We start from the raw sequence: 26789 nt of genomic DNA, 5'->3' as shown, positions 1-26789 counted from the left end.
AAGATTCTGGTAAAGTGTTTTGGGACGCTCTTTATCTGTTTATTTTCATTAGCTAATTTCATCTTGAACGAGGACTTGTGGAGCAATTTGCGTTTTGCTTTGCTTCTGGCCTGTAGGTTTCAGCTTATTGTGTCTGTTCTCTGTAATTAAACAAACTAATCGGGTATGAAAAAAAATAATATACATTAAAACACATGTTAGAAATGCTGAAGCTTTATCACTACCCTGAGTAGAACCCTTGTAGAAGTGTCAGAGAATGTTCCCAATTAATTGATTTCCCAGGGAAAAGTGTCTTCAGGGAACATAATCACTATTGTCGTACTGCAAAATAGTATTTCTGTGCCTCAAGCAATGGATCACAAGAGATTGTGTCTTTGTGTTTGCAGTGATAAGAAGCCACTGACAGTGAATTATTACACTGCCCCTAGGCAATAAGTTTGTCGCTATGCCACAAAATTAAAGTGTGCTGATCCTGACATGCTGATCCATCTCTTAATGTAGAAATATCACACACTTTGATTGCAATTATATTTAACAGAAGATAAATGATTTATTGCGTTACAGCATTACATTTTTATAGGGTTTAAAAGCAATATTCAGCACTCTGTAGATATGATAAATGAACATTAGACTTGCAACAGTAACTAACAGGAAGTAAATAACTACTAGGACGAAATACTCTGTAAATGTCATAATCTTAATATCTTTCAGACATAGATCAATTTAGAGTGTTCCCTGCAATAAGCTTTAGCCTTGTAGATATACCCGCATAGTTGCTAAGCAAATCTAATCATTAAATGGGCTGTATCCTGATGCAATATGAAAAATGTCAACGGTAAAAAAAAATAATAAATGCATATTGTAACAGAAATGAATGCTTGAGGCCACAGATTGTACAGTGTTAGAGACCGAGATATGTACCTTAATGTTTGTTACAACCTGGCATTCAAATGCTGTGTCTGTGCGTGGTTTTTATTGAGGAGGGACCTTTTTTTATTAGAAGAATGTAAACAATTTTACAATAACATTAAAAGTTACAATATAGTCAATAGCTCAAAACAAACTTACATATCCGCAATAATGGAGTTTATACTGTTCCTCTCAGAGTAACTTATCTATGTTATAAATAAAACAAGTGGGGAAGGGTGAGAAAAGGGGGGGTTAGGGGGAGAAGGAGTAAACCAAGGAGGAAGTCCGCCAATACTGGTCTCCCCACATGCCATTAGAACTCCTCACATGACCCCACGCATCCCCATATACCCTTTACAAACCAATCCACCGGAGAACTAAAAGGTCTGCATGAGATATCGAAACAAGCTTTTTAAGAAAATCTGTATCTGATAGTATAATTTATGGGTACAGAAACGAGGGGTGCATAATAGAGATTGGTGGAAGAAGGACATGCAGAGGAGACATACATGCAGAAGTATGAGTGTTTCTGAGCCCAAACTTACCAGAGGATCCAATGGTGCACATACTAGACACAAGGAAACCATGTTTCATTTTAAATCCCCAAACATGTTCCCAAAACATTAGTCAATGAACATGTTACATATAATAGAGGAAGATTGATTTAGATCTGTTTAATGCTAGCTATTATAAAATTTACAGTCATTTTATTAGGTAGTCTCAGACAACTGAATTCAGTGGATGAGAGAACAGAAAAGACCTACTCCTGTGCAAGGCTTTCATCAATACAAACTGTTGGAAAAACACTTTATGTGGCAATGTACCGTTGAAGCCAGAGAAAAGTGTGGCTTGTTGCAGATTGCCTGAATTAGACTTCAGACAATGTACAATATCTATAATGCAAACCTCACAAACTCACACTGTCAATTGTATTGCTGTGTGATGCCTGGAATAGCATTGGCAGATCAGAAGCCAAAATATAAGAGAATGCAGACAATGGTAATGCATGCCAACTTTTATTCTTTGTCTATAGATAGTGGTAGCATAAAATTGTGTCGTTATGTAACCAGTGTTGGGGTGCAAAATGCAGTATTAATGTACAGTATTTTATGTAGAACACATTTTATACCACAACTGCACAAAAATCGACACAATACGGGCTATTTTAACCATAGTTTTATATGAATATTAATATATAGTCAGACTTGAACCCCTACAATCTATTATGCACGCAGCAGCAAGATTGATTTTCCTTGCAAACCGTTCTTCCTCTGCTGAGCCACTCGGTCAGTCTCTACATTGGTTGCCTGTATTTCAACGAATCCAATATAAAATTCTTCTACTAACATACAAGGCCGTCAACAAAATTGCACCGACATACATTTCCTCACTTGTCTCAAAATATTTCCCGACTCGACAACTCCGTTCTGCACAAGATCTCTTCCACTCTCATCACATCCTCCCATTCTCGGTTACAGGACTTTTTTTGGGCTGCACCCACTTTTTGGAATTCCCTCGCACAGTAAGACTTTCCTCTCATCTTCAAACCTTCAAGCGTTCTCTGAAAACTCACCTCTTCAGACAAGCTTATGATATTCCTTAACCACCATCTTAATCTCCCCTATTACCACCCTCTACACAGCTAACACAAGACAACAACCCTCTGACCAACATTGGTACACACACAGCCCACGCAGTACTTTTATCTTTGCGTTCTAGCTGGTCCAGAGTGCAATATGATAGCACATGCCCTTGTGTTTCAAACTCCCATTGTCCCATAGATTGTAAGCTTGCGAGCAGGGTTCTCTTACCTCTCTGTCTGGATGTATTACCCAGTATTGTTTTATTAATGTTTGTTCCCAATTGTAAAGCGCTACGGAATTTGCTGGCGCTATATAAATGTTGATGATGATGATGATATATACATAGTAATATTAAAGGGCAACAGTTAAAGTTTCCCAAAATTTCCTTGTATTAAACATTAAGCTTACGGCCTACTGGAAACTACTTTGGTACGTTAAATGGCCAGAATGAATCCTCTTGTACAATTATGTAAAGTAATTTTTTGTAATTACAGTGTCTTTAACCCAAGAAAAGAACATAGTATTAACTAAGCTAAAAAATTTGGTTTTCCAATACGACACTCTGTACATAACACATTACTTTATTGTTTCAGTCTAAGCAAAACAGCTCCCACTGCAGTGCTTCAGCACTGCTAAAACATTTCATATGGTTGCAATGTGCACATCGAAAAAAAATGTAGCAGCAAAAACTGCTCATAAGTTAACAATTTCTGGGGTTTACTTCCCGAAAATCAGAATTCCAACTAGTAGCCGCTGATTAAAAAAATGGCTAGAAAAAAATATCAAAATTATTTGCAAAAATATAATCTTCTTATAAACTAATGCTCAATTAAAAGCACCCCAGGCTCATTTGGCCAGTAAATTCTTAGTGCCAGTTTAGCGCTGGGAATACTATAATTTTATCATGCATGGCAAGCTTACCGCTTAGAGGTAAGAGATTCTTCAGTATGGCAATAAGTTACTGCACAAAATCCCCAAAGGCACATTTCCAAAGAAAATGATCTAACTGGAAGTGTCAGAAAATAGTAGGTACCTGCAGAACACAAATGTATCAAAGGTAGTAAAGTTGGTGATATTTGAATCAATGCTCTTGAGAATAATACCTCTAGACAGTGAGTAGCGGTAGTAGAATTATTTTGTGAGGCTCCTGCTATAGAAAAACAAGAAAACATAACACACAGAACAAAGCAAAGTAAAGATTCTTTATTATATGATGGAAACAGGAATTGCCAAGCATACAATTTATTTAGGGGCCCACCTATTTCACCCTTACTATTAGCATCCATCACATTCATTCAATCATAATTTTAAACCCCCTCATAACTCACATCAAACTTATTTGCAGAGGGTTCCAAAAAAGGAATCTATCAAGCTGCTCACATACACAAAAGGCAGGGAGAAGGAGTCAAAGTGGATGGTCACTAAGGCGGAGTACACGCTGTACAAAAGTTCTGCCGATATCCTTAACGATTCTACCAACAATTAAAAAAAAAAAAAAAAGACCCGTTCAGTATGCAGATTCATGTGTACACAATAAAAACAAATTTGACATTATTTACCTTCAGATCTGTGCTCTTTATCCGTCATAACCATTAGCTGTAAAGATTGTGACTCTGCACACTCCATAGAGATCTATGGACACTGCCAGTCATGAGTGCATAAACACTATAGAATTGTAACAATATTGTTCCATCGTTGGACATTTTTAGCGTGAAAATTTTTAGTTTAAAAATCAAAGGAAAAAATATGTTGTGCATCATTTCAGCGTACACACTAATGCAATATCTGTCGAACGGTGGTTTATTGTTTGATTGGCAAGATAATCGGCTGAAAACACAGTGTGTATCCAGCCATACTCAATAAGCTCCCGTCCTCAGCTTCACGTTTTGCCTCCATTCAGTCACTACACATACCAAAACCCTTGTACGGGTGCCCTACTTACTCTTCTGATAATGTTAATCCCTCTACTGGTTTCTTTGGGGGCTCCTGATCCAGTCTCAGATCTACAGCCTCCTCTCTCCACCAGGCAGCTTGCCTAGACCCACGGCCTCCTTTCTCCAGCTCCAGTGTGGGTAGCTTTACATCAATGGATTCCCCCGTCCAAATGCTGCTTCAACACTTAATCAGCATCTATATACCAGTGTGCTGCCTTGTGGTCTACTTTTGCAATGAAGCTATTGAGCAGTCAAAGATTTCCCTCCCTCCTATTCTACATTATTCCCCTCTTCCCCACTCTATCTGCCCATTTACCACTTGAACCTACGCTCCTAAAACATGTACTACTTACCCTAATTCTCCTCTGCTTCCCGCATTGTCCCACTTGCTCCTATTATCTCTCATTACCCCCTCCCTATAGATTGCAATCTCTCACGCGAGTGTCCCCTACCCTATGTCTCATGTCTGTCCACTATTTGCCGTTCTTGTAAGTCCCTGGCATGTTTTATGCTGATTTTTTTCTGTAAGCCTTGAGATTTGTTCCGTTAATCGCATTCAGTCATGTTTTATTCTGCTCAGTCGTATTCACGTCAGTTGGATGATTTTTATTGCATATCTGGAAAAAGCAGATCTTCTTAGAGCATCAAATTGGATCATATGCGCATCAAGCAAACAATTTAACCTGTCTTCACCCATTCAAACAGAAGCACACCTGATTGGGACTACAAACACCTTGTCCGGCTGTTGGAACTTCACAGGTAAAAGATTTTCCCTAACAGCCTGTACGCCCTTACGCGTACAACATATTCATGCCACTTAACGTCCTACATAGAAGAATGATATTCGAGTCTGCACAGCAGCACTAACTATAGGTGTCATCTTTTGGGTGAGACTGTTTTACACTTCTTCACTACCATCTGCTTATTGATCCTACATTTATGATCGTCAATCCTGGTAGACTGTACTTACATCCAGGATTTTACATCACTATTTACAAAGTGTACTGGCTACACACTTTGTTCCATTTATTGTTGTGTCCGTCTCTATACTGAAGATTTCATCAATAGACATTTATTATTTGAAATGAGTTTGCTTCTGCTTAAATCAGACACGCCTACTATAATCCTTTCATGGAGTCAGCGTTTTATACATTATTTTGAAGGTAATCATTATGGGATATAAATATATTTGTTATATTTATAATATTAATATTTTTTATAACACATTTTTAGTATCGGTCAAAATAAAGATTTTTTTTTGTATTTCAGACAAGGTCCGCCATCTTTCTTTCTTTTTTTTTTATATATATCAATTTTTTTTATATTATTCAATTATTATTGTGGTTTGCTCCACGGGTGCACCTTACTTGTATTTGAGTTCATGTGCCTGCTACTGTTTTCATATATTTCATATCTGTATAACCTTATGTCTGGCACTACAGAATTTGTGGTGCCATACAAAGAAACAACTATCATGATGATTTATATTAATCACAATGGCTATGTTCCACAATGGCTATGTCAGTTTGTCCTATTGGGAACTAGATAAAAGATTCAGTAACATTTAAACTACAAAAATACTTTTTCATAAATGAATCTTGAGTGTGAACAAGATTATCGTACTTTGACCTTCCAATGCCACTCTATTACAAGGTCAAACTTGGCACAAAAAAACTATTTATTTTGGGATTTCTTAAAGGGACTAGGGCAAAGTTGTGTGTAAAATTTTGCACTTAATGAAAAAGAGAAGGCTAAAAAAGCATTTGAAGCTGAAACCATCTTAAGGTGCAAAAGAAAATCTGAAAAAACTAGGGAGAGACATGATCACAATTTTAAAAATATCAGTTAGGTTTTGTTCAATTTAAATTGTGGAGAGCAAACATACAATGAGGAACATACACTGATCAGCCACAATATTAAAACCACCTGTCTAATATTGTGAAGGTCCCCTTTGCGCCAATAAAACAGATATGACCAGTCGAAGTATGGACTCCACAAGACCTCTGAAGAAGCCCTGTGGTATCTGGCACCAAGATGTTAGCAGCAGATCCTTTAAGTCCTATAAGTTGTGAGGTAGGACCTCCATGGCTCAGACTTGTTTTTCTAGCACATCCCATAGATGCTCGATTGGATTGAGATCTGTGCAATCTGGAGGCCAAGTCAACACCTTGAACTTGTCATGATCCTCAAACCATTCTTGAACAATTTTTGCAGTGTGACAGGGCGCATTATCCTGCTGAAAGAGGCCACTGCCATCAAGGAACACCGTTGCCATGAGGGGAATACTTTGTCTGCAACAGTGTTTAGGTAGTTGTTTCTGCTGGGGAACATTGCCCAAAGCTTTACACTGCCTTTGCCAGTTTGCATTCTTCCCATAGTGTATCCTGGTGCCATCTCTTCCGAAGGTAAACGACACACATGCACCAACATGATGTAAAAGAAAAAGTGATTTATCAGACCAGGCCACCTTCTTCCATTGATCCATGGTCCAGTTCTGGCACTCACATGCCCCTTGTAGACACTTTTATCGGTAGTCAGAGGTCAACATGGGCACTCTGACTGATCGGAGGCTAAGCAGTCCCATACGCAGCAAGCTGTGATGAGCTGTGTGTTCTGACAAATTTCTATCATATCTCTTCTGTGGGATCGGACCAGACGGACTAGTCTTCACTCCCCATGAGCACCAACGAGCCTTGGGCACCCATGACTGTTGCCAGTTTACAGATTGTCCTTCCTCGGACGGCTTTTGGTAGGTGCTAACCACTGCATACCAGAAACACCCCAGTCTGACCCAGTCGTTTAGGCCCTTATCAAACTCACTCAGATCCTAACGTTTGACCATTTTTTCTGTTTCCATCACATCAACTTCAATAACTGACTGTCCACTTCACTAGCTGTTATCCCACCCCTTGAAAGGTGCCACTGTAACAAGATAATCAATCTTATTCACTTCACTTGTCAGTGGTTTTATTATTTTGCTGATTGGAGTATGTCCCATCTTATAAGCCTAATTTATGAACAAAGCAATTTTTATTATCATTTGATGTAAATTAAGTGTTATATTGCTTCGAGTATTTCTCTCTTGCAAAATACATCAGTCAGGTATTGTTGCAAACAGTTATAGTTTCACCCAAAACTCTTAGACACTGTTGTGGTGCTTATACATTAAATAAATGCAATCAATTGAGCACATAGAATGTTAGATGTGTTTGCTGTGACACTACTGGTCCTGCCTATATATTACTGTATAATATGCATTCCGTGCAGGAATGTTCTGCTACCTAGGAGACTGTAATACTAGTGATTAGTGAAGTTAAAGTGGATCACATGTCAAAACAGAACAAGCTGTTTCATGGCATGAGAAGTTTTTCTTTTGCTTTGCAATTATGTGGGAAAGCATTTTGCATAGTTGGTGTAATTTTCACATATTGTGGAAGCTAAAGTCTATAAACAGAGCTAGGACCAGACAACAGTGTCAATTCAATCTCCACTATGGTGTGGATGGGGTAGGTGTAGGGAATTCCATGCATAAGGTGAAAACCCTATCAGAGAAATATGCAAAATGCAGTGCCCACATGTGGAATGAGGCTAATACCCACAGAATAAAAAATTTTTTGCTTATCCAAAAACAAAGCACGAGGGTGACCCAGGATAGAGAAGCATTACCATTCTAACTAACTAATGGCCGCTTTCCTTACAGGATAAGAAAAAGTTAGCATGAAGTAAAGATTTAAAGAATATACCTGAAATACCCAATTTTAAAATACTTAACTAAATACATAGGGTTTGACATAAATGATGTTTAAATTGTTCCTATTTCACCATTCATTCTCAGCTCATTAGAAATAGTTAAACCACTGTATGTGATTTGTTGGGTAATTCAAATTCTCACTTTATTTAAGGAAAAAAGATAATGTTCAAGATAGCTCAAAATTATATTGCAAAATCTAGAAGTTCTTTTCAATAACAACCCTTAATCTGTCCTGAAAGACTATTGTGTTACTTCACTGCAAATAAAATACTAAAAAAAAAACCTTGACCTGATTAACGAGCATACATAAAAGGCTTAACGCTTGATTGTCAGCCAAGGCATAATTCCCGAAAAACATAACTCCCCTTAACATAAAATAAACACAAAGACAACAAGTTATGGATAGGAAACAAATGTATGGTGGAGGAGAAAGCATAAGCAGCAAGTTAGAACCAATACCAAAATACCACAATGAGAGTTACACACCCTCTCGGTATAAATCAACTGGGGGTCGTTTTTTTCCCGGGAGAGCAACCTTAAAACGTCCAGGTATCCATCCACCACAAGCTTAGAGGACGTGCATCCCCTCCTAGGCTGATGTAACGCACCAACAAACCTGCCCCCGAGTACGGTGCCTGTAACCAAACCTAAAGCCCAACACTTCAAAGGGATGCAGACTCTTCAGCTGCATAACCGTACTGGCCTCTGGCTGCCAAAGCTTTCCAGCTGCAACACAACTTGACAAACCAACAAAATCAAGGGTGCACCTCCCTACCTGCAATATCTAATCCGAAATTTTGATAGCAGCCAATTAACCTACGTATGTTTTTGGAGTGTGGGAGGAAACCGGAGCACCCGGAGGAAACCCACGCAGACACAAGGAGAACATACAAACTCCACACAGATAAGGCCATGGTCGGGAATCAAACTCATGACCCCAGTGCTGTGAGGCAGAAGTGCTAACCACTAGGCCACTGTGCTGCCCTATCATAACAGATCATAACAGAACTGACCAAGACAAAAACAAAAAATCCTCCTGCACCAGGACATACCAAAACCACAAGACATCAGTGATTGGAGGGCAGGATACATGCACAGATGAGGAGGAAGCTCATAAGTTCACAGGATATTTATGACAAGATCAGCTAAGCAACTCCCACTGTGACACAACATGGGAGTATCCAAGTAATCCTGTTGTGTCCCCTATTTTTTTTTTTTAAACTCTTTCATATTAAAGGAGCCTATACCAGATCCCAAACCTCAGCCTTTTAATCTCCTTCGGTCTGATGATCATCCCTCTGTTGTAATTTCTGACTGCCAAGATGCAAGCAGTACTATATTCAGCACTGAGCCGGCCTGCAGTGACATATTGTGAAGATGCTGATGGGGTTAAGCAGTAGGTATGAGCTCAGTAGAATAAGGTAGGAGAGAAGTGTAATATGTGATGTGTTACTGCACAGTCCACAGGTCATGATCACCATGGTGAAACAATGTAACATCCCTCAGCAGAAGTCAATCACAGTCTGCTGTACTACATGATTACATTTCTAAAACAATGGAGGAAGGTAAATAGAAATCTACACTTATGGCAGAATGAAACATACAACATACTGTAGGTCAACGTTTACATAATGACTTTTACAGAATCAAAAGATTCCAGCACAAAACTCTTTCTAAAATGCCAAAAATGACAGACAGTATTGTGGAAAAAAATCATACTAAGTGAATGCCTTCAATTACGGACTGTTTGTTTTTCTGTTTGCACACAGGCCTGTAGTGGTCAGCTGCTGGCACATTTCAGTTATGCCCAATAACGAACTAATCAACTTCAATTATACCATCCTTGGAGAAGCAGCTTACTCTGGGACCACCATAGATGGGATGATAGTGAGCCAGCAATAAAAGCACACACGTGACTAAAGCAATCAGTGTTTAAAACAGACTAAAGTTTTCAGAATTAGACATTAACACGACTCAGAAGTTAAAATGATATATTACAGATCTACAGCTATAAGGCTTCCACCACAGATCACACGTTCCAAATATAAGGGAGCCTGAGTATAGACAAATGGATTGGGGAGCACTATATGTGCTCTTGCAAAATGCACCTAAGAAGGCAATTTACTTAAAGAACTAAAAGTAATCCAATGCTAATTATATAGCCAAGCAAATCCAGGGCACCTGGAGGGCAGAGATTTGTGCGCTGGATCTGTTTTCATAAATGTACCAAAACCTCATTACTGTGGCACACGTCAATGATTCATATATACACAAAGTCGGTCGTTGGAAACACATCTAAGAATACATGAGATGACAATGGGGAAATGTGAAAGACAGCTTCCTAAGGCCACGTGCCCTTCAGCATTTGATATGCCTTTTTATTTACTTTTTCCCTCGGGATGGAACTATAGTTTACAAATGTGTTGAAATACGTCAAACCTACTGAAATCAAACAAGTAGCATTCTAAAAAACACACAGCAACACTTATGTACGGTCTAACTTTGTACTATGATTTGTAGTTTTATATCTGTTTACATGCATTTAAGTTCTGCTAAAACCACATGCTAAGCAAATAATTATAATGCCAGTGGGTTTAAGGTTATGTTAGGTCAAATTAGGCTCCTAATGAATGACTTGGAATAAACTGGCAACTCAATAAACAAGAGTTTGTGTTGGCTTGCATATAATAGTCACAAGAGAGGGAATAAAGTTCCAATTACATTGAAGTCATTATTGTCATATACTGGTAGGTATTTAGCCTCTGACTAGAGTTTCATTTTTCCACAGATTTGAAGTTATGTAACTGGCAGGTAACAATTGACGAGAAGGCCTCTGTAGATAGAAGTCCAAACCTTCAATGAAAGAAGCAGTAATGGCGCAACTTAGAAGTGCTTTATACTAAAGGTGACTGAGTCAGACACTGAAACATATCTTTGGGTGAAGGGAGACTGTTTTCTTTCATAAACTGAAATCTTGTTTTATTCCCGGACTGTAATGTCTGACCTATGCTTCATCGTAAGGGACAATTTGTAATAATTAATGAGCTTTTTCCTCTGAAAGATACAATGTTCTATTATAAATAACCTCTCAATGTTGCTTCTGCTTTTCACCGAGATTTCATAGAACCCGAAATGGAGCCTGACAGTGGGTGAAACTTACATATTAGACGTTTTAAGTACGTGAGCGTTTCAGAAAATTCATTATACCAGCATTCATCAACAAGGCCAGTGAGGTCAATACTGGCATCACTAACAGCAGTGCTGGATATTTCACTGGCTTATCATTCTCCACTCTTGTGTTATCACGTTCAAAATGACTATCATGTAGCTACTTATTGCTTGAGACAATATTTTGAATGATACATGACAGTTTCTTCCAAGTCTGACATATTATTTCAATACACATGGGGACTATTCATTAAGGCATGGAAAAGAAACGTATTGTGTGGGGTTTTTTCTTTATGGTTTTTTTTTTTAAAAGTCTCTTGAATACGGGTGTAGGAACGATCTGACACAACACACTGCAGGATACGTACAATACATATATGTGCAATATAAAGTCTCAGCAGAGCGTATACAAAAATATTCAGTTATTGTCACCTGTTAATAATATAGTCATTAAAAACATTATAAAAAAAAGGGTGTTTTTCAGCCCCCCCCCCCTATTAAATACATTTATCAGGATGTATTAATGTCTACTGTACATTTTTTAGTTGCTCTTGTACCATCAATTGTCATCACTATAACTCAGCCCTCTAGGTGGTGAAATGATACAACTTTAAAATATGCATCTTCCAGATGCCCAAAGCTTGAATCAAGTGCTGCTGCATGTGCTTGGCTTTGGCACGCCCTTACTTTACATTGATCATGTACATACACCATCCCCTTCTTTTTTTGAACACAAGGACACTTCCAACAGCCTTCAATTTCAAGCGTGGAACGGGGGGGTTCCACGCTTGAAATTGTAGGCTGTGGGAAGTGTCCTTGTGTTCGAAAATGAATTGGATGTACGTGCATTCATTAGCGTATGGTCTGTTTCTGGGCATGCACGGTGCAATTTAACACAAAATACAGCACGTATCGACATTTACGTTCCTTAATCAATCAGACCCATAGTGTTTTATTACTCTGCAAATCTGATCCCAGCAGAGAGACCCTCACCATTCAGGTAAGGTGTTTGGGGAACTATTTTACAAAATCTCTTTTTAGAAAATGAAACATGAAACTAACAATACTCACAACGGGCTAAACTCCAAAAGTAAACAGGTCAAACTACTTTCCAATACTCACTGGACCATCACAATGAAACATCCAGTTTCAAAATATTAGCTCTAATGGGAGTAGTGCAGTTAATTTCATTGCTTTTCAGTCCCCCCATCTATAAATGTCCATATTAAAGTTGGCTATTTTGTCAAGGCAGGATCATTTTCTGATTACAACTACTCTACACAGTTCACACAAACTTACATTTATTATCTTTTTATATTCAACAACCCTCTAATTAGATCACATAACCCAACTAAGCACTTTTCCCCAATACTATCTGGAGGCATCAATATGCAATATGTGACACTTTATCTCATGTATTAAAATCCTATTTCCCTATAGAATGTAAGTGCTAGATTCACACCTTTTTATTTAGCCATACAGCATACAATAGGTGCCACTCACTGCTGAATACTTCCACCACTTAAACGATGTTGTCCAATTTTGTCAGTACATATGGGAGTTTCCAAGGGACTGTCACCTTGTGCAAACAGCTGCACTCACACATGATGCCATACTGGGGCATGGCTATAGATACAAGGAGGCATCCGACTGGATGTTGCGGTGTTGTATTGAAAAACAGCAACTTTAGGTAATGGGAGTATTGTCGAGGTACTAAACAGCAATGCAGCATCGCATTATCTCCTTACAGTAATTTATTAAATTGAACCTATGTAGAGCACATATATGCAATGTGAAGCAGGTTATTAAATGAGCTAAACAATAAATATTAACTAACCATTTAATTTATGTCCATTTGAAGAGACCTGTTTCAGCCATAGTTCAATATAAACAATAGGCAATCATTTCTAAATGACATAAATAGGAACATTAAATTATGCAGATGATAATTAATGGGTGTATGATACATGACATATGAATAACTAATTAGATATGGTTTCATTTTCTATTGCTACTAATTCTACACTTACTAGTACTAGGTGGTTTGGAAGTATGGATACAGTTACTATGTATATCTCTCCTAAGAAAATAAATGTATGAAATGACAAAGTGCAATTAGCAGGGGTGTAACTATCATCATATATGTCAAAAGGATGCTGCTATTCGGATCTATCTTGACAAAGTAAACTTTTTCTTCCTTATTTTTGACATTTGATGAATATTTCTGTGTCAGTCTAACCCTATATCCATATCAAGTAATGTGTGCACATTTGAAATAGAAATGAAGTTGAAGAGACTGTCAACCATTGTATTTTTTTCCCACAAGTCTACATTCTATGTAAGAATCAGACTTCCGCAGGTGTTGTTACAATACCTGGAGAATTTTGCAATGCGGCAAAATGTCGCACCATGCTGGAAACACATGAACAGCTTCCACCAAGTTGGACCCAGGACAACGACAAGACTCTGCAGACCCTTTGTCCCAAATATTAGGAAATGATTATGCCAGGGAACACAGAGCAGTTGAGGGAAAAATATAAGAATTGTAAGAAAACAACAGGCTGTGCAATAAGTATCTGGGGTTAAATATACTGTGCATAAACAAAGGAAAAGTTGCAATATAATGTCTTTTAAGTGTGACTTTTTCCTGACCTTCAGAAGATTCCTGGAATCAAATGACTCCCTTTCTCTTTGACCAGGCTTTCCAGGGGATATGGTGTTTCTTTCTTCAGCTGCAAAAGAAAGACACATAACTAAGCGTTTATATAACCACAATTTTAATACAAGTGCTGCTTGTTAATTGTAGTGAGGGTAGAGAGTTAAAAGCATATCACAAAAGAGATAATGTAACCCAAACAAAACACACACAATAACAAGGTTTCTAATTGTTTGAGCCTCTACGTTCTTGATGAATTAATCTTAACCTCGTGATCAAGAATACATCAGAAATGTATTACTGCAATATAACATGCCATTATTGTAGTGATTATGCAGGTTATTTAGAACACAGTGCAGCATACAGTAATAATGTCTTCTTTGTTACAGCTGCATTCATTTTACGAACAGCAGTTCTGATTCTGATCTGATTCATGCAGTATATGAATTCATGAAAACTGCAGTTATTAGTTTTATCTTTTCTTTTTGTAAACGGCCCTAAAAGGCAGGTTACCAATGTTAAGCTTAGAACAAAAATAGCATAATCTAATATCTAAAGAATACCAGATCAAGTGGGCTCATATTTTAAAGAATACCGATCAGTAATTTTTTTTAAACAAAAGAATCTTCAAAGAGTGTTTTTTTATGTATCTCTTTATTTGTCTGCTACATGATTTTCATGTTAGATCCACAGTTGCCTCTACACTCCCCTTCTATTGAAGGCAGTTACACACTTTGGACAGCACATACAAGATACCCGCATGGCATATCAGCAAAGATGGCAACTTCAGAAAACGAGCAAGTGGGCAAGAAGGAACTTTAATAAAGGAACAATTGCTTGCGGAGTACTTACCTTTAAAAGTAGTGTGAAGATAAGATTTAATCCAGGCAAAAAGCATAGTAATGATCATGTAAACATTCAGAATTAATTTATGTTTATATTTAGTGTAGAAAGGGAATACTCTGATGTGAAATGGTCAGTTTAACATGTATTGCATTCTCTCCTACTACAGCTCTGCCATTTTTGTCTCCAAACAGTTGTACTGCAAATCTTTCATTTCCTCCGAGTCCTCCAACCCCCATTGTCTCTTTGCCGCCTTCTCTACCCGCTTTACTTCCAAAACCAAGTTCATCCGTCATGATGTCCTCTCCCAACAAGCACTTCTTGCCCAAACCCCACTCTCCAGAACAAGCCTACACACCGTCTCCCCCCACCCCTCATCTCTGGCTACAAATTTAGCGCCCTTGTTTCATCCTCTCCGCCCTTCACTTGATCCCCTCAACCACATCCCCTCTCATCTCCAATGCTCCCTCTCTCCCGAGCCCATCTCTTCAACCTGAATGAATTAAATCAATATGACTGTATTACTAACAAAGTCCATAGGATAAGAGTGAGATAACCAAACCAAGAACAAAGTTCAATATTAAAACCAAGCAAAGAAAAGTGGTGGGATCACAGTGTCCCCCAAATGGATTCATAGAAATGGATTTTACGGTAAGAACAAAAATCCTCTTTTCTCATTCATCACATTTAGGAGACACTGCTAACCCTGGGGACGTTCCAAAGATGCCCCTAGGGGATGGTACCGTCATACACAGCTGCGCACAGGTCTTTACTGTCCAAAAATGGCGTGAACCAAGGGCAGTGCACCAGTGAAATATGGTATGAATCGAGGACCAGGTTTTTGCCTGACACAATTGTTAACCAAGGCTCCATGCCGTGCTAGCCGGAAGCGGTGGTAGTCATTATTCCTACTGCAAGAATGAGAGAATTAGTATAGTGACACAAAAATTCTGATTACTATAAGCGCAACAGGAAATACACACATACCATAAAACACCCAGAGAACAATTTTGGACACGCCTCATATAAAGTCGGACTACAAAAAAAGCCAGCAGTGGGGATTGCCGTCACTTACAATGGCCACAGTCAGAATGACGGTTTTAAGGAGGCTGATGCAGAAGCAAAGTGAGGCACAGCGGCCAGGCTCCACCGGAGTGCAGTCGTGTGTTGCAGCGCACTTCCGCATTGCCACCTAGTCCGTCTCTGTACAGATGACCAGTGAACCCCTCCGGCTGCTTCAACCCAGCTGACCGCAGCCTCCAATCAGGTGATGACAGTTAGTATAAAAGGACTTCCTGGAGCCTTAACCTGTTGCCAGTGTATCATTGATTCTTCAGATGCCAACCTGGCTCCCAGCAATCTGCAGTCTTCGCAGTTTTTCCTGATCAGACAGTGCAGTCTGCAAACCAGTCCCAGTCCGGTCCAGCGTTCTAGTTCCAGTCTGGTCTCCTTTGCTAAATCTGACCACTGTTTTGCTATTTTTCACTACTCACCAGTTCTGCTTCAGCGACACAAACCATCCCGGATACAGACAGATCCGCAGTCGTGACAGAAATATAGGGAGGTGGAGGGGCACTAGTTGCGGACGCTCTTTTTCGTATTTTCTTGATGTAATTTTGTTCTCCATTCCCCATCTTCATGTTGCCATAGTTCTAAACATAAATAACTAATGTGTTGTTAGAAATTACAGCACTCTCATTGAGACAAATAGTAGAATACTGATTGGTTACATATAATGAATGCTAAGTATGGTGCGAACACAACCATATTTTGTGAGAAGTTGTCAAAAACGACCAAAGAAAGTGTGCTACATTTTCCTACTGTTGGTACTATTGATAAGGAGATACTGAAAAAGTATATAAAATAAGTTCACACAAGTTGTGAATTAAACAAAATGAGCGTTTAAAATAATGGTAACATGAAGGTGGGGAACAGAGAGCAAAATTATATCAAGAAAGTCTGTTTCCTTTAGTTCCAAATTCAGCTGTCATCTTAATGCAAATAGCTCCTTCATTTACAGACTTTACAGGCATTGATCTTCGTTTGGCATTTTTCTCTACACCCTGACTGCCAATACCTGTCTGCGTTTAGAGGGGTATAATATATATGGACCATACTTTCCAAGGGTTCATTGACAGCCCAACAATATTTTCCTAAGCGCTGCATGACTGTCCGATAGCCTTCAAACCTGTTAGTGGATCTGTTCTGATACGATATGTGGATAATGTATTACTATGACATGATTCTCTGTTATCATCTCTAACTGACACTGAACATTTGTTGCTTCACCATTCACAAACAGGACAAAAGATATCTAAGAACAAATTGCAGCCATGTCTAACAAATGTTAAATACTTAGGGCATTGCCTGACTCAGAGATAGGACACTGCTTCAGAATCAACAGCAAATACGTACTTTCCTCGGAATGTGCAGGCAATGTAGACATTAGATTCTAGGTTTTTCAATTTTGGCGTTACCTCTGTAGGAGTTAGCTTCTTCATCTAAACCAGACCATGTTCAACATACAGAGGGCACAGAGCAGGCTTTCTTTACACTCAAGGAAAGTCTGAAAAATGCTCCTGCATTATGGATACCAGATTATGGGAAGCCGCTTGATCTCTGATGTACTGAAGCTGTTGGTTGTGCTGCAGGGGTCCTTACACAAAACATGGAGAAGCTAACAGATCTGTAGCATACATCAATGCACAATTGAATACGATTGAAGAAAGCTCCCTAAATGTCTTGGAACAGTGGCAGCAGTAGCTATTCTTGCCACCAAGAATAAGGACGTAGAATTAGATCATGAATTAACCCTGTATGCACCTCATGAAGGGTCTGCCTCTTGAAATCAGCTCAAACTAGACATATCTCATCTGCCGGATTCACAAGATGGGAACTCACCATTATGGGACCTGCAAACATAACAATCAAGAAATGTAACATGCTAAATCCAGCCACTTTCTACCTTATGTGCCTCATGGGGCACAGAAGGTGGAGGATGAGAGCATGACTGAGCAAGGATTTTGCATTTACAGACATGCATTTGAATAAGACCTTTACAGGGAGACCTGACATACTTGACACCGCACTTGAGACAACTGACTTTAAGTTCTATACAGATGGGTGCAGTCATAAACAGACTGACCCAGGAGAGCTATGCACAAGATATGCTTTTGTAGATGACATAGGCAGAGCCCCTTGACCCACTGCATTCAGTACAAGTAGCTGAACTAATAGCACTAAGCAGAGCATATGAGTTGGGTGAAGGTAAATCAGTTAACATCTACAACAATTTAAGATACACTTTTGGTGTAATGCATGATTTTGCTGCTATATTATATCTTAGAGGTTTTCTTACAGCAGCACCACGAGTAGCCCAATCACAACACATACAAGGGCCTTTTACAGCAATACAACTACCAAAGCAGTAGCGGTAATTAAGTGCCAAGCACACACACATAACACCAACCCAATTTCACTAAGAGAGCTGATGAGGCTGCCAAGAGAGCTGCAACTTTTCCTATAGCTCAGTTGCAAGAATCACCAGATTTTAATACTTTTTAAGGCTCCCAATGTACAAATATTAATAGGTATGCAATAGTTGTGTACCCAACAGGAAAAAGTCACCTGGAAGTCGAAGGGAAGTGGTCAGAGTCAGGATCAGGCCCCTCCTGACTCTGGATACTACTAAAACTGACATACAATCTCTTATCTTTTGCTTCTCCTTCAATTTATCTTCCCCTCTCGTCACTCTGCATCAGCCTTCCCTCTTTGTCAGTAGCAACTCTGGCTCACTATCCCCTACAGAATCCAGTAAAAACTCCTCACCTACAAAGCCTCATCCACTAATCTACACTCCCTTCCGTTCTTTCAGCTCTGCCAATGACCGCTGCCTCACCTTACCTCTCATCAATCCTGCCTCCAAGACTATTCCTGTGCTGTTTCCTACCTTTGGAACTCACCCCAAAGTGACCATGTTTTAGTAATTACCAATATAATCTAATTACCCTACGTATCTCAATTCCCACCCAACCTCAATGTAGTCCCATAGGCACTGTAATTGTCTTCATTGGAGCCCTTTAATTCAGTCAGTAGTATTTCACGTATACATATGAAGCAAAATTACATTATATTGATTCCAAATGGGAGGGATACATCATCCCTATAGGTTCCATATGAGTCATGTATATGTCACTGACACATGTTATATTTTTACTTTCAGACATTGGAAAGGTTTTTAAACATGTAATATTCAAATTATTGCGTTAAACTCTGAATTTGGTGTGACCAAACATGGTTCTTTCTGGCCAAAAGAATTTTAGCTAGTCCTCAGAAATCTTAACCAAACCATAAAAAAGCTGTTTGGATTGATCCCCCCACTATGGTGGCCTTGCGATCCTATATCTGGTTTATTGCCCGGATGGAACAGATTACATACCACCTGCATGATAAAGGATGATAAATTTCACCAGGTTTGGGCCCCTTGGCTTTACTTATAACCCCATACCTCTTGTACCAACTCCTTCCTCCTAAATAGACTCCCTAGGTTCATAGGTGGCCTGACTCTTGACTCTCGATGTTGTTTCCCTTCCCAGGGAATCTAAGCAGTAATCTCCTCTGAAACTCTCATTGCCCCTCTTCTATTTATTTGTTCCTCCTCTTAAAAAGGAAGGATATGGTTATGGAACTGTGTGGATAATTGGGAAGACTGTTCTCTTTTTCTTTCAGTCTCGGTGGCGACCAGTGCCCCCCCCCCCCCCCCCTCCCCACACTATAGTGTTATAAAATGTGATAGTGTCTTGAGTATTCTGGATAACAATTGTATACTTACCTGTTTGTTTATTGACAACCTCTGGCTATTTTATATATTTGCTACTCAAATATTTTCAGCTTCTTTGACTTATGCCCATGACATGTACTGTTCTCTGTTTTGGCCTCTTGTCCTGCAAATGTACTAATTGTTGATTCTTATCTGTACATGATTGCTATTTTTCAAAATAAATAGTTAAAAAAAAAAAAGCTGTTTGCCCTTCTGTAATAAGGTAAAAGTGACAGAAAGTTGGCCCTTAAGTATGTCTGATTCCTTCAACAAAATACTTTAACCCTTCTTTGCTTACATACAGTGATTTATGATTTGCTGGAAACCATTTTAACCAAAGTAAATTCAGATATTGAGATAGATCATGACATCACTAACATATTATTTTCATAATTATATTGCTAAGGCATTTGAACAGAACACCTTTAGCTTCCATCTAATACATTATATTACTATTGTGAAGACAACAAAATATGACGCTCAAGCAGAGATGAGATTATTCATATGCACAATACACATTCTTTTCTTTATATCAACATTTATATGACATAAGGACTTGCCTAAGGGGTCTCTTCGGAACAGTGTATTCATAACTGTAGCGTGAAGTTTTACTCTGTCCCAATCTTTTAGCATCAGCCCTGAGCCCACAAATCTCTGCATGAGGCGATCTGCTACAAGCTGCAACCTAAACAGAGAGGATACACATTATTTTATGTCTGTTTTATCAAGCATTTGCAAAAATATAGATAACAGTTTCAGAGCAAAAAAGGAAAAAGCAAGATATCCTAATAGCAATAGAGCAATCCTTACTGCACTAAAAGGTCCTGGGCAAGTCAGAATAACAGAAGTTCGATCCTTTGAGATGCAATGAGTGTGGGTCAGTGCATTTAGCAAGTTACTTTAAGTGCATTTAACATGGCTGAAAAAATGTAATGGTATGAATTACTAGCAATATTTCTATAGTATAAAACGAAATGTTTGTGTTTGGCAAAATGAAAATAATGTAGGCTTCAGTCACCTCTGTACCGACACTCAGATGTATCTCTGTTGACTTCCACGTGTTTTCTTACAAATGGGTAACAAAACATAGAAGTGGTTTCAAACGGATCCCACACGATTTACAAACAGCACTGTGTGTGCATTAGTACACATTAAAAAATTAAAAACCTTAGATGCATGTATATATATATATATATATATATATATATATATATATATATATATATATATATATATATATATAGTTCTGGGAGCCTGCACATTAATTGTAAAGGTAAAATCCAAGACCTTATACAATTATCAATAATAAAAAGGACCGATCTGCAGAACATCATGCCCGATGGCCTTTTCAGTGACTGAGATTACCAGAGAAGCATAAGAAACAGCATACTTGTATGTCACGGAAAGCAAAGTGAATGGGTACAGCCAACCCCAGACCTTCTACAACACTTTATTCCATTGATATGTTTTTCTTTAGACTGCAACAAATGAAAATCGTAATAAAGAACATTTTGTTTTTTTTTGTTTTGTTTATTTTTTTTTTTTTACTAACTATGCCTGTTAGGGGCCAATTCAATTTGGCCCCTAAGAGGCATGTTTAGCTATTATAATACATTGCTACCTGCTGCCAATTGGAAGAAAATTGAGTACAGACTGTAATAATGTAATGGTTCAGGTGTCACTGTTATAGTATTGAGTCATTTGAATGAAATAGCTACATTGCTGCTGGCAAGGTAAATAGCTTGACAGACTGCCGCGTTATTCCTAGAATAACGCGGCCTGCACACTATTACCATTGGTATAGTAAAAGTGTGCTTTATTGCTGGTGATTTTAGTGCCGATTTTTACTTGCACCTTCTGGGGCCGCGAGTAAAAATCTGGGTTAAAATTACTGTATTAAAGGTGATAGTACTAACGCTGCGTTAATCCTAGACTAACGTGGTCAAACTGAATCTACCCCTTAGAGCAGGCCTGTCCAACCTGCGGCCCTCCAGATGTTGTGAAACAGTCCCAGCATGCCCTTCCAGCTATCAACAGGTTATCTACTGGCAAAGCATGCTGGGGCTTGTAGTTTCACAACACCTGGAGGGCCGCAGGTTGGACAGGCCTGCCTTAGAGTAAGGTCTCTGAGCTAAAGGATCACTGAATGGGAGTTTAATACGCAGACTAACTAAAGACCATGTTAAAATGCTGCCTCTTCATTTACACTGCTATGACTTAGCAGTTTGAAATTGTGTGTTATAGGAACAGCAGTCATTGAAGCATAATAGACAATCTAATGTTAGTGTTTTGTGTCACACATTTTAATGTGTAGACAAAACGCCGACAGATCCGAATTTGCTTAGTAAGTGTGTGCCAAAATGTTGTTATTTTGAAAGAGCAAAAAAACATCTCAATGCACCATTAAAAAACTGATAATAACAGTGCCTAAAAACATGAGAGAAACTCCTTATAGGATACCAGTAGTTTATCAGCTTTGTGACTGAGCATTATATCAGCACTGTGCCCCAGGGCTACACCACTTCTATGCCAAAGCACTATGTCCTGGCATTATACCAGCGTAATGCACCTTATGAAATACTTAGCGCTGCTTGTTTGTCCCAGTCAGAAATACACAGCATCTCCCATCATGGCCCCCTTTGTGCATCAATTTTGATTGGTCATAGTCTGTCTCTGTGGCTGAGTGCGCTTTGGAGTCTATGGGTTATATTTAGAAAAGGACAAGAAGCCCTTTACCCTATATATCAAGGAGGACCCCTGGTGACAGCACTATATATCAAACAGAAGATTCATCAGCAAGCCCCTATTTAACAAGGATCACAGTGGTACATACAGTACTTGTTCTGTTATCACCATCTCAGAAGAAAATTATTGAAAAAATAATAATTTTTCATTGGGAAAGTTTTTAATAAATAATATTTATAAATTGCAGCCATGCCAGATTTTTTCATTGCTGCGATAAAAAAATAATTGTTAACTATTTATTAATAAACAGGCCCCTTAATTTGCCATCAATGCCTGATGTAGTCCGGCATTGTGATGCTATGAAGGAACACGTGTACACAGTTCACAGGGATACTACAACATGGAACGCATGAAAAATATTCCTAACCAGGTTATAACCCATTGTTTGTGCACTAGATCCTCTGTTTATTCTGTATAACAGCTCTCTCCATCATAGTGTGTCAGTAATGTTCTGTCACTTATTTATATTTCTGCACATATTGGTCAGCAGTTTATCAAGAATGTTAGAGAGACAGCAGTTGGCTTTCTATCAAGCTATTTACCTTGCCAGCAGCAATGTAGCTATTTCATTCAAATGACTCAATACTATAACAGTGACGCCTGAACCATTACATTATTACAGTCTGTACTCAATTTTCTTCCAATTGGCAGTAGGTAGCAATGTATCAAAATATCTAAACATGTCTTTTAGACAATCTTTAAAATAGTTTGAAATAATGTTAGTTGATTGTAAAGATCAAGGTTGCAGTAAAAAAAAACAAAAAAACTTAAAAATGACCTCTGCCGCAAGAACTACAAGTCCAAACTATATTCAATGATGCAATAGCCAACATACAATCATAGGGAATGTTGTGTCAGATGCTGCTGCATTTTACCATTTCTAACATGTGTTTAATAAATGTTAGCCTCGCAGCACATGAAATTGCATCTATTGTCAAGATGAATGTGTCAGGTTTCTTACCAATATGATCTCTCACCAGTACTTTTCATCTTTGAAAGCTAAAGACCCCTGTTAAGACAACTTGCTTACTTATCAAAAAATGTAAATTGGAAATGCAATGAGGCAATCAGACTGTGTCATCATTTTCCCTGTGTACACTTTGATGTATCGCTGCCTGCACATCATTCTTGTTCACATGAGAATTGGGGAGAAGTGATAGTTGTTTGTGAAAGAATGGTACATAATGATGGTATATACACAATGTGGTAGCAGCCAGGGAATCTCATAATCGGGTAGGCACTGCAATGCCCGGCACGTCCTTCTTTATCCTTCACTGCTGCCAGGAACTGTTATCAGTTAGTGTGATTATTGGCTGATAGCAGCACTAAACTCCAATTGGCTGCCAAATTTCAGCACAGGACATGAAAAAGAGGATTATAAGCAAATAATAGTGCTGACTGAGAGCAAGGAACAGAAAGACAATGGGGAAGGGATGGTACATTATTCTATACTGCCAATAAAGTATGGGCTGTTTATTTACAAGTATCTTTACTGCATACTTGCCAACTCTCCTGGAATGTCCGGGAGACTCCTGAAATAGCAAAGCACACATGACTAAACACACTGAGCGAAACGCGCGTCGGCATTCCGTTGACTGCATGTCTTGCCTTACTTTATTACAGGGAATCGCGTATACACTTATCCACTCCAATAGATCCAAAGTTAGATGGAGCATTAGATAGGTAGTTAGCAAGACACGCTAATAATTATAAGAAGCAATATCCTGTGTTGTCACAGGTAGCTACAAGTATTGACATCTTTACCTTTAGAATAACTCAGAATAATCTTCTGATTTGGCATGATATTTTAGTAGCAATCGGATTTAGTTCTGATCACTATTTCTTACCTATTCCCTACTATTATTGGATATAAGGCTAACAATTCATTCAGCAGATATTAAAGCATACATTTGTTTTTATGGTTTATGGGAATTTGTTTTATATTTCGCTTCATGTATATAGCTAATAAAAGTTAAGTTTTATTGATTAGTTCCATACTCCTTCCATGAGAAATACGAACAACTAGAGAGCATAGTGCACCTTCTACACTCTTGTTTTTTGTCCATATATTCCCTTGATGTCTGCAGCAATTCATATCAGGGCTGCCAAGGAGCCTCAATAACCAGTGTAAAGCTCAAAGGAGAGACAGGGCACCCGTTTAATGCCCTTTGCTACGTCAAGGGTGTCTAAAGAGATGCCATTTATCAATACCCTGGCAGACAGATTGTAATAAAGTGCTTCAATAAGCCTCAGAAAATCACAAAATCTAAACTGGTGGAGAGTTTCAAGTAAAAATGGCCAACTGATCCTTTTATATAATTTGTCTGCTAACACGTTGCGACCATCTGGAATTGTTTACGCTACACTACATGGTATGGACCTGGGTATATATGAGAGACCTACCTATTACTTTCATGCCGTGCATTATCCAATCAATTGTTTTACTGAGATTCAATGACCCATTTCTCTGAGGTTTTTTTTGCTTAATCAATAATGTACTATTTGAACTGCTTTTTTACTATGCTACTTAGTTTAAGACTGACATGTTTGATAACATTACTTATGTTTTATATATGTGTAGTGCTCCACTGCTGTAATTCTGTTTTGCTTTAATATAAGATAAATATAAAAAGTGAGTGAGGCCAATAACCCTTCTGATATTGTTGTGTGTGAGGCCCAGGGATGAAACCAAGTCGTCGCTTTGGACCAGTTTTGGTCAAGATCATGTTGTCAAAACATTTGCATAGGTCTTGAGGACAACAGTTAGATGGATCTATAGAGGCCGCAGTTAGTGGGGTCTTTAATCTCTTTGGGTATTACTATGATTAAGGTGTCAAGGGCCTTTTTGAAAAAACAACTGTCTTTCATAACACCAAGGGACACTAGTGATGGGACAAGTATATTATTAAAAGTTTTGTAATAGGATGCATTAAAACATCCTGGGCCCAGAGCCTCTTTGGATATCAAACATTTAATAACTTGGGTTACCTTTTCTTCTGTGATCTTAGGGTTTAGCTCACCCAGTCAAGGTAGTATGTACTGTGCCAGAGTCTTGAACCAGTGTTTTGGACAGAGTTATAGAGCTTTCTGTAAAAACTGAGCAATTCACCTGTGATTTGTTTGGGGTCACTGGTAACCCTGCCTGAGGGGTTTTAATGGTTGGACTGTTGTGTTGTGACATTCTGACCCTAATCTGGAAAAATCTGTCTACCTTTTTCATAAAAGATTTGGTTAAGCTATTTAAGGGCTTTTTATGTCCTCTACCAACCAATAACTTGATGTGCTCTTCCCTGAATCTGAAGATTTTATGTTTTATATCTAGGACCTTAAGGGAACGGTTGTCTAGTTTTTGCAACCTTATTTTTTGGCATAAGCAAAGGTTCTTTGCAGGTTACTCCGGATCACAGATTTTTTGGGCATCTTACGATAACATTGAGGAGATCTCCTGGGTATAATTAGTGTCTAAATAATTCTGTAATTCTGAACCGAAATGTAATTTCAGTTGGGGATTGAGGTTATCCTTAAGGAAACAAGGTGGACGTTGGCCTCTGACTTCATGCATAGATACTGGACTATGGACCAACCATTTACAAGGGAGTAACTTTGCATTGATAACATACAGAATGGGCTTCAGGTTCAGAAAGATCTAGGGCTAGATTTACTAAGCTGCGGGTTTAAAAAAGTGGGGATGTTGCCTATAGCAACCAATCAGATTCTAGCTGTCATTTTGTAGAATGTACTAAATAAATGAAAGCTAGAATCTGATTGGTTGCTATAGGCAACATCCCCACTTTTTCAAACCCGCAGCTTAGTAAATCTAGCCCCTAGTCTGGTATGCACATGATGTAGAGAATAGATGGTGTAGTCTCTTGTGGATAGTTCCCTCACACTCAAAGGGTGAAACGAAAGGTGTTGTGTAATTAAGAGTAACATAGCTTTGGAGTTTTTGAAAGCCACTGTTGGAACGGGTTTGGGCCTATCTATGTGGCTTTCTATGATTATGTTAAAATAACTTGCCAGAACGACCCTACCTTTCCTGCGCTGGGCTAGGTATTCATTGAGGGCATAGAGAAAAACATGGATTCATTTTTATTAAACATTTACCAAAGGGATTCTGTCAAGTACTTCTATTAAGACAATAAATCTCCCTTCAGGATCCATGACTGCATAAGATGCTGCAAAACTAAAAAGTGTTTAACTACTAGGATAGCAACTCCCTTCTTTATATATAGTTAGGATAAACAGGTATGATGGACATTTGGAAAAAAATGATTGATGTAAACTGGTAAAATGTGTGCTTTAGTTTAATACTACAAATTGAATTTGCTTTAAAGTATGGAATAGTGGATCTTTTCTGGGGACAGTTAAAACCATTAAGGTT

The 26789-nt window shown here is 38.5% G+C and overlaps 1 protein-coding gene across 6 annotated transcripts in view; it reads right to left on the bottom strand.

Annotated features, from left to right (window-relative positions):
• Positions 1 to 26789, bottom strand: part of ASCC1 (activating signal cointegrator 1 complex subunit 1) — a 172495-nt gene that overhangs the window by 87440 nt on the left and 58266 nt on the right. For 4 of the 6 annotated variants that reach the window (XM_075215194.1, XM_075215198.1, XM_075215197.1 and 1 more), the window contains exons 8-9: positions 20224 to 20348; positions 13998 to 14077 (exon numbers count right to left, since the gene is read on the bottom strand). In XM_075215194.1, coding sequence (XP_075071295.1) covers positions 13998 to 14077; positions 20224 to 20348 — 205 coding nt within the window. Of the gene's footprint in view, positions 1 to 917; positions 988 to 1454; positions 1478 to 13997; positions 14078 to 20223; positions 20349 to 26789 lie in introns of those variants that run through there. The other 2 variants (XM_075215196.1, XM_075215200.1) reach the window with 2 other exon arrangements.

Source organism: Mixophyes fleayi, chromosome 6 (genome assembly GCF_038048845.1).
Source record: "Mixophyes fleayi isolate aMixFle1 chromosome 6, aMixFle1.hap1, whole genome shotgun sequence".
Classification (NCBI taxonomy): Eukaryota; Metazoa; Chordata; class Amphibia; order Anura; family Limnodynastidae; genus Mixophyes; species Mixophyes fleayi.
This window is presented reverse-complemented; position numbering and strand designations above follow the sequence as displayed.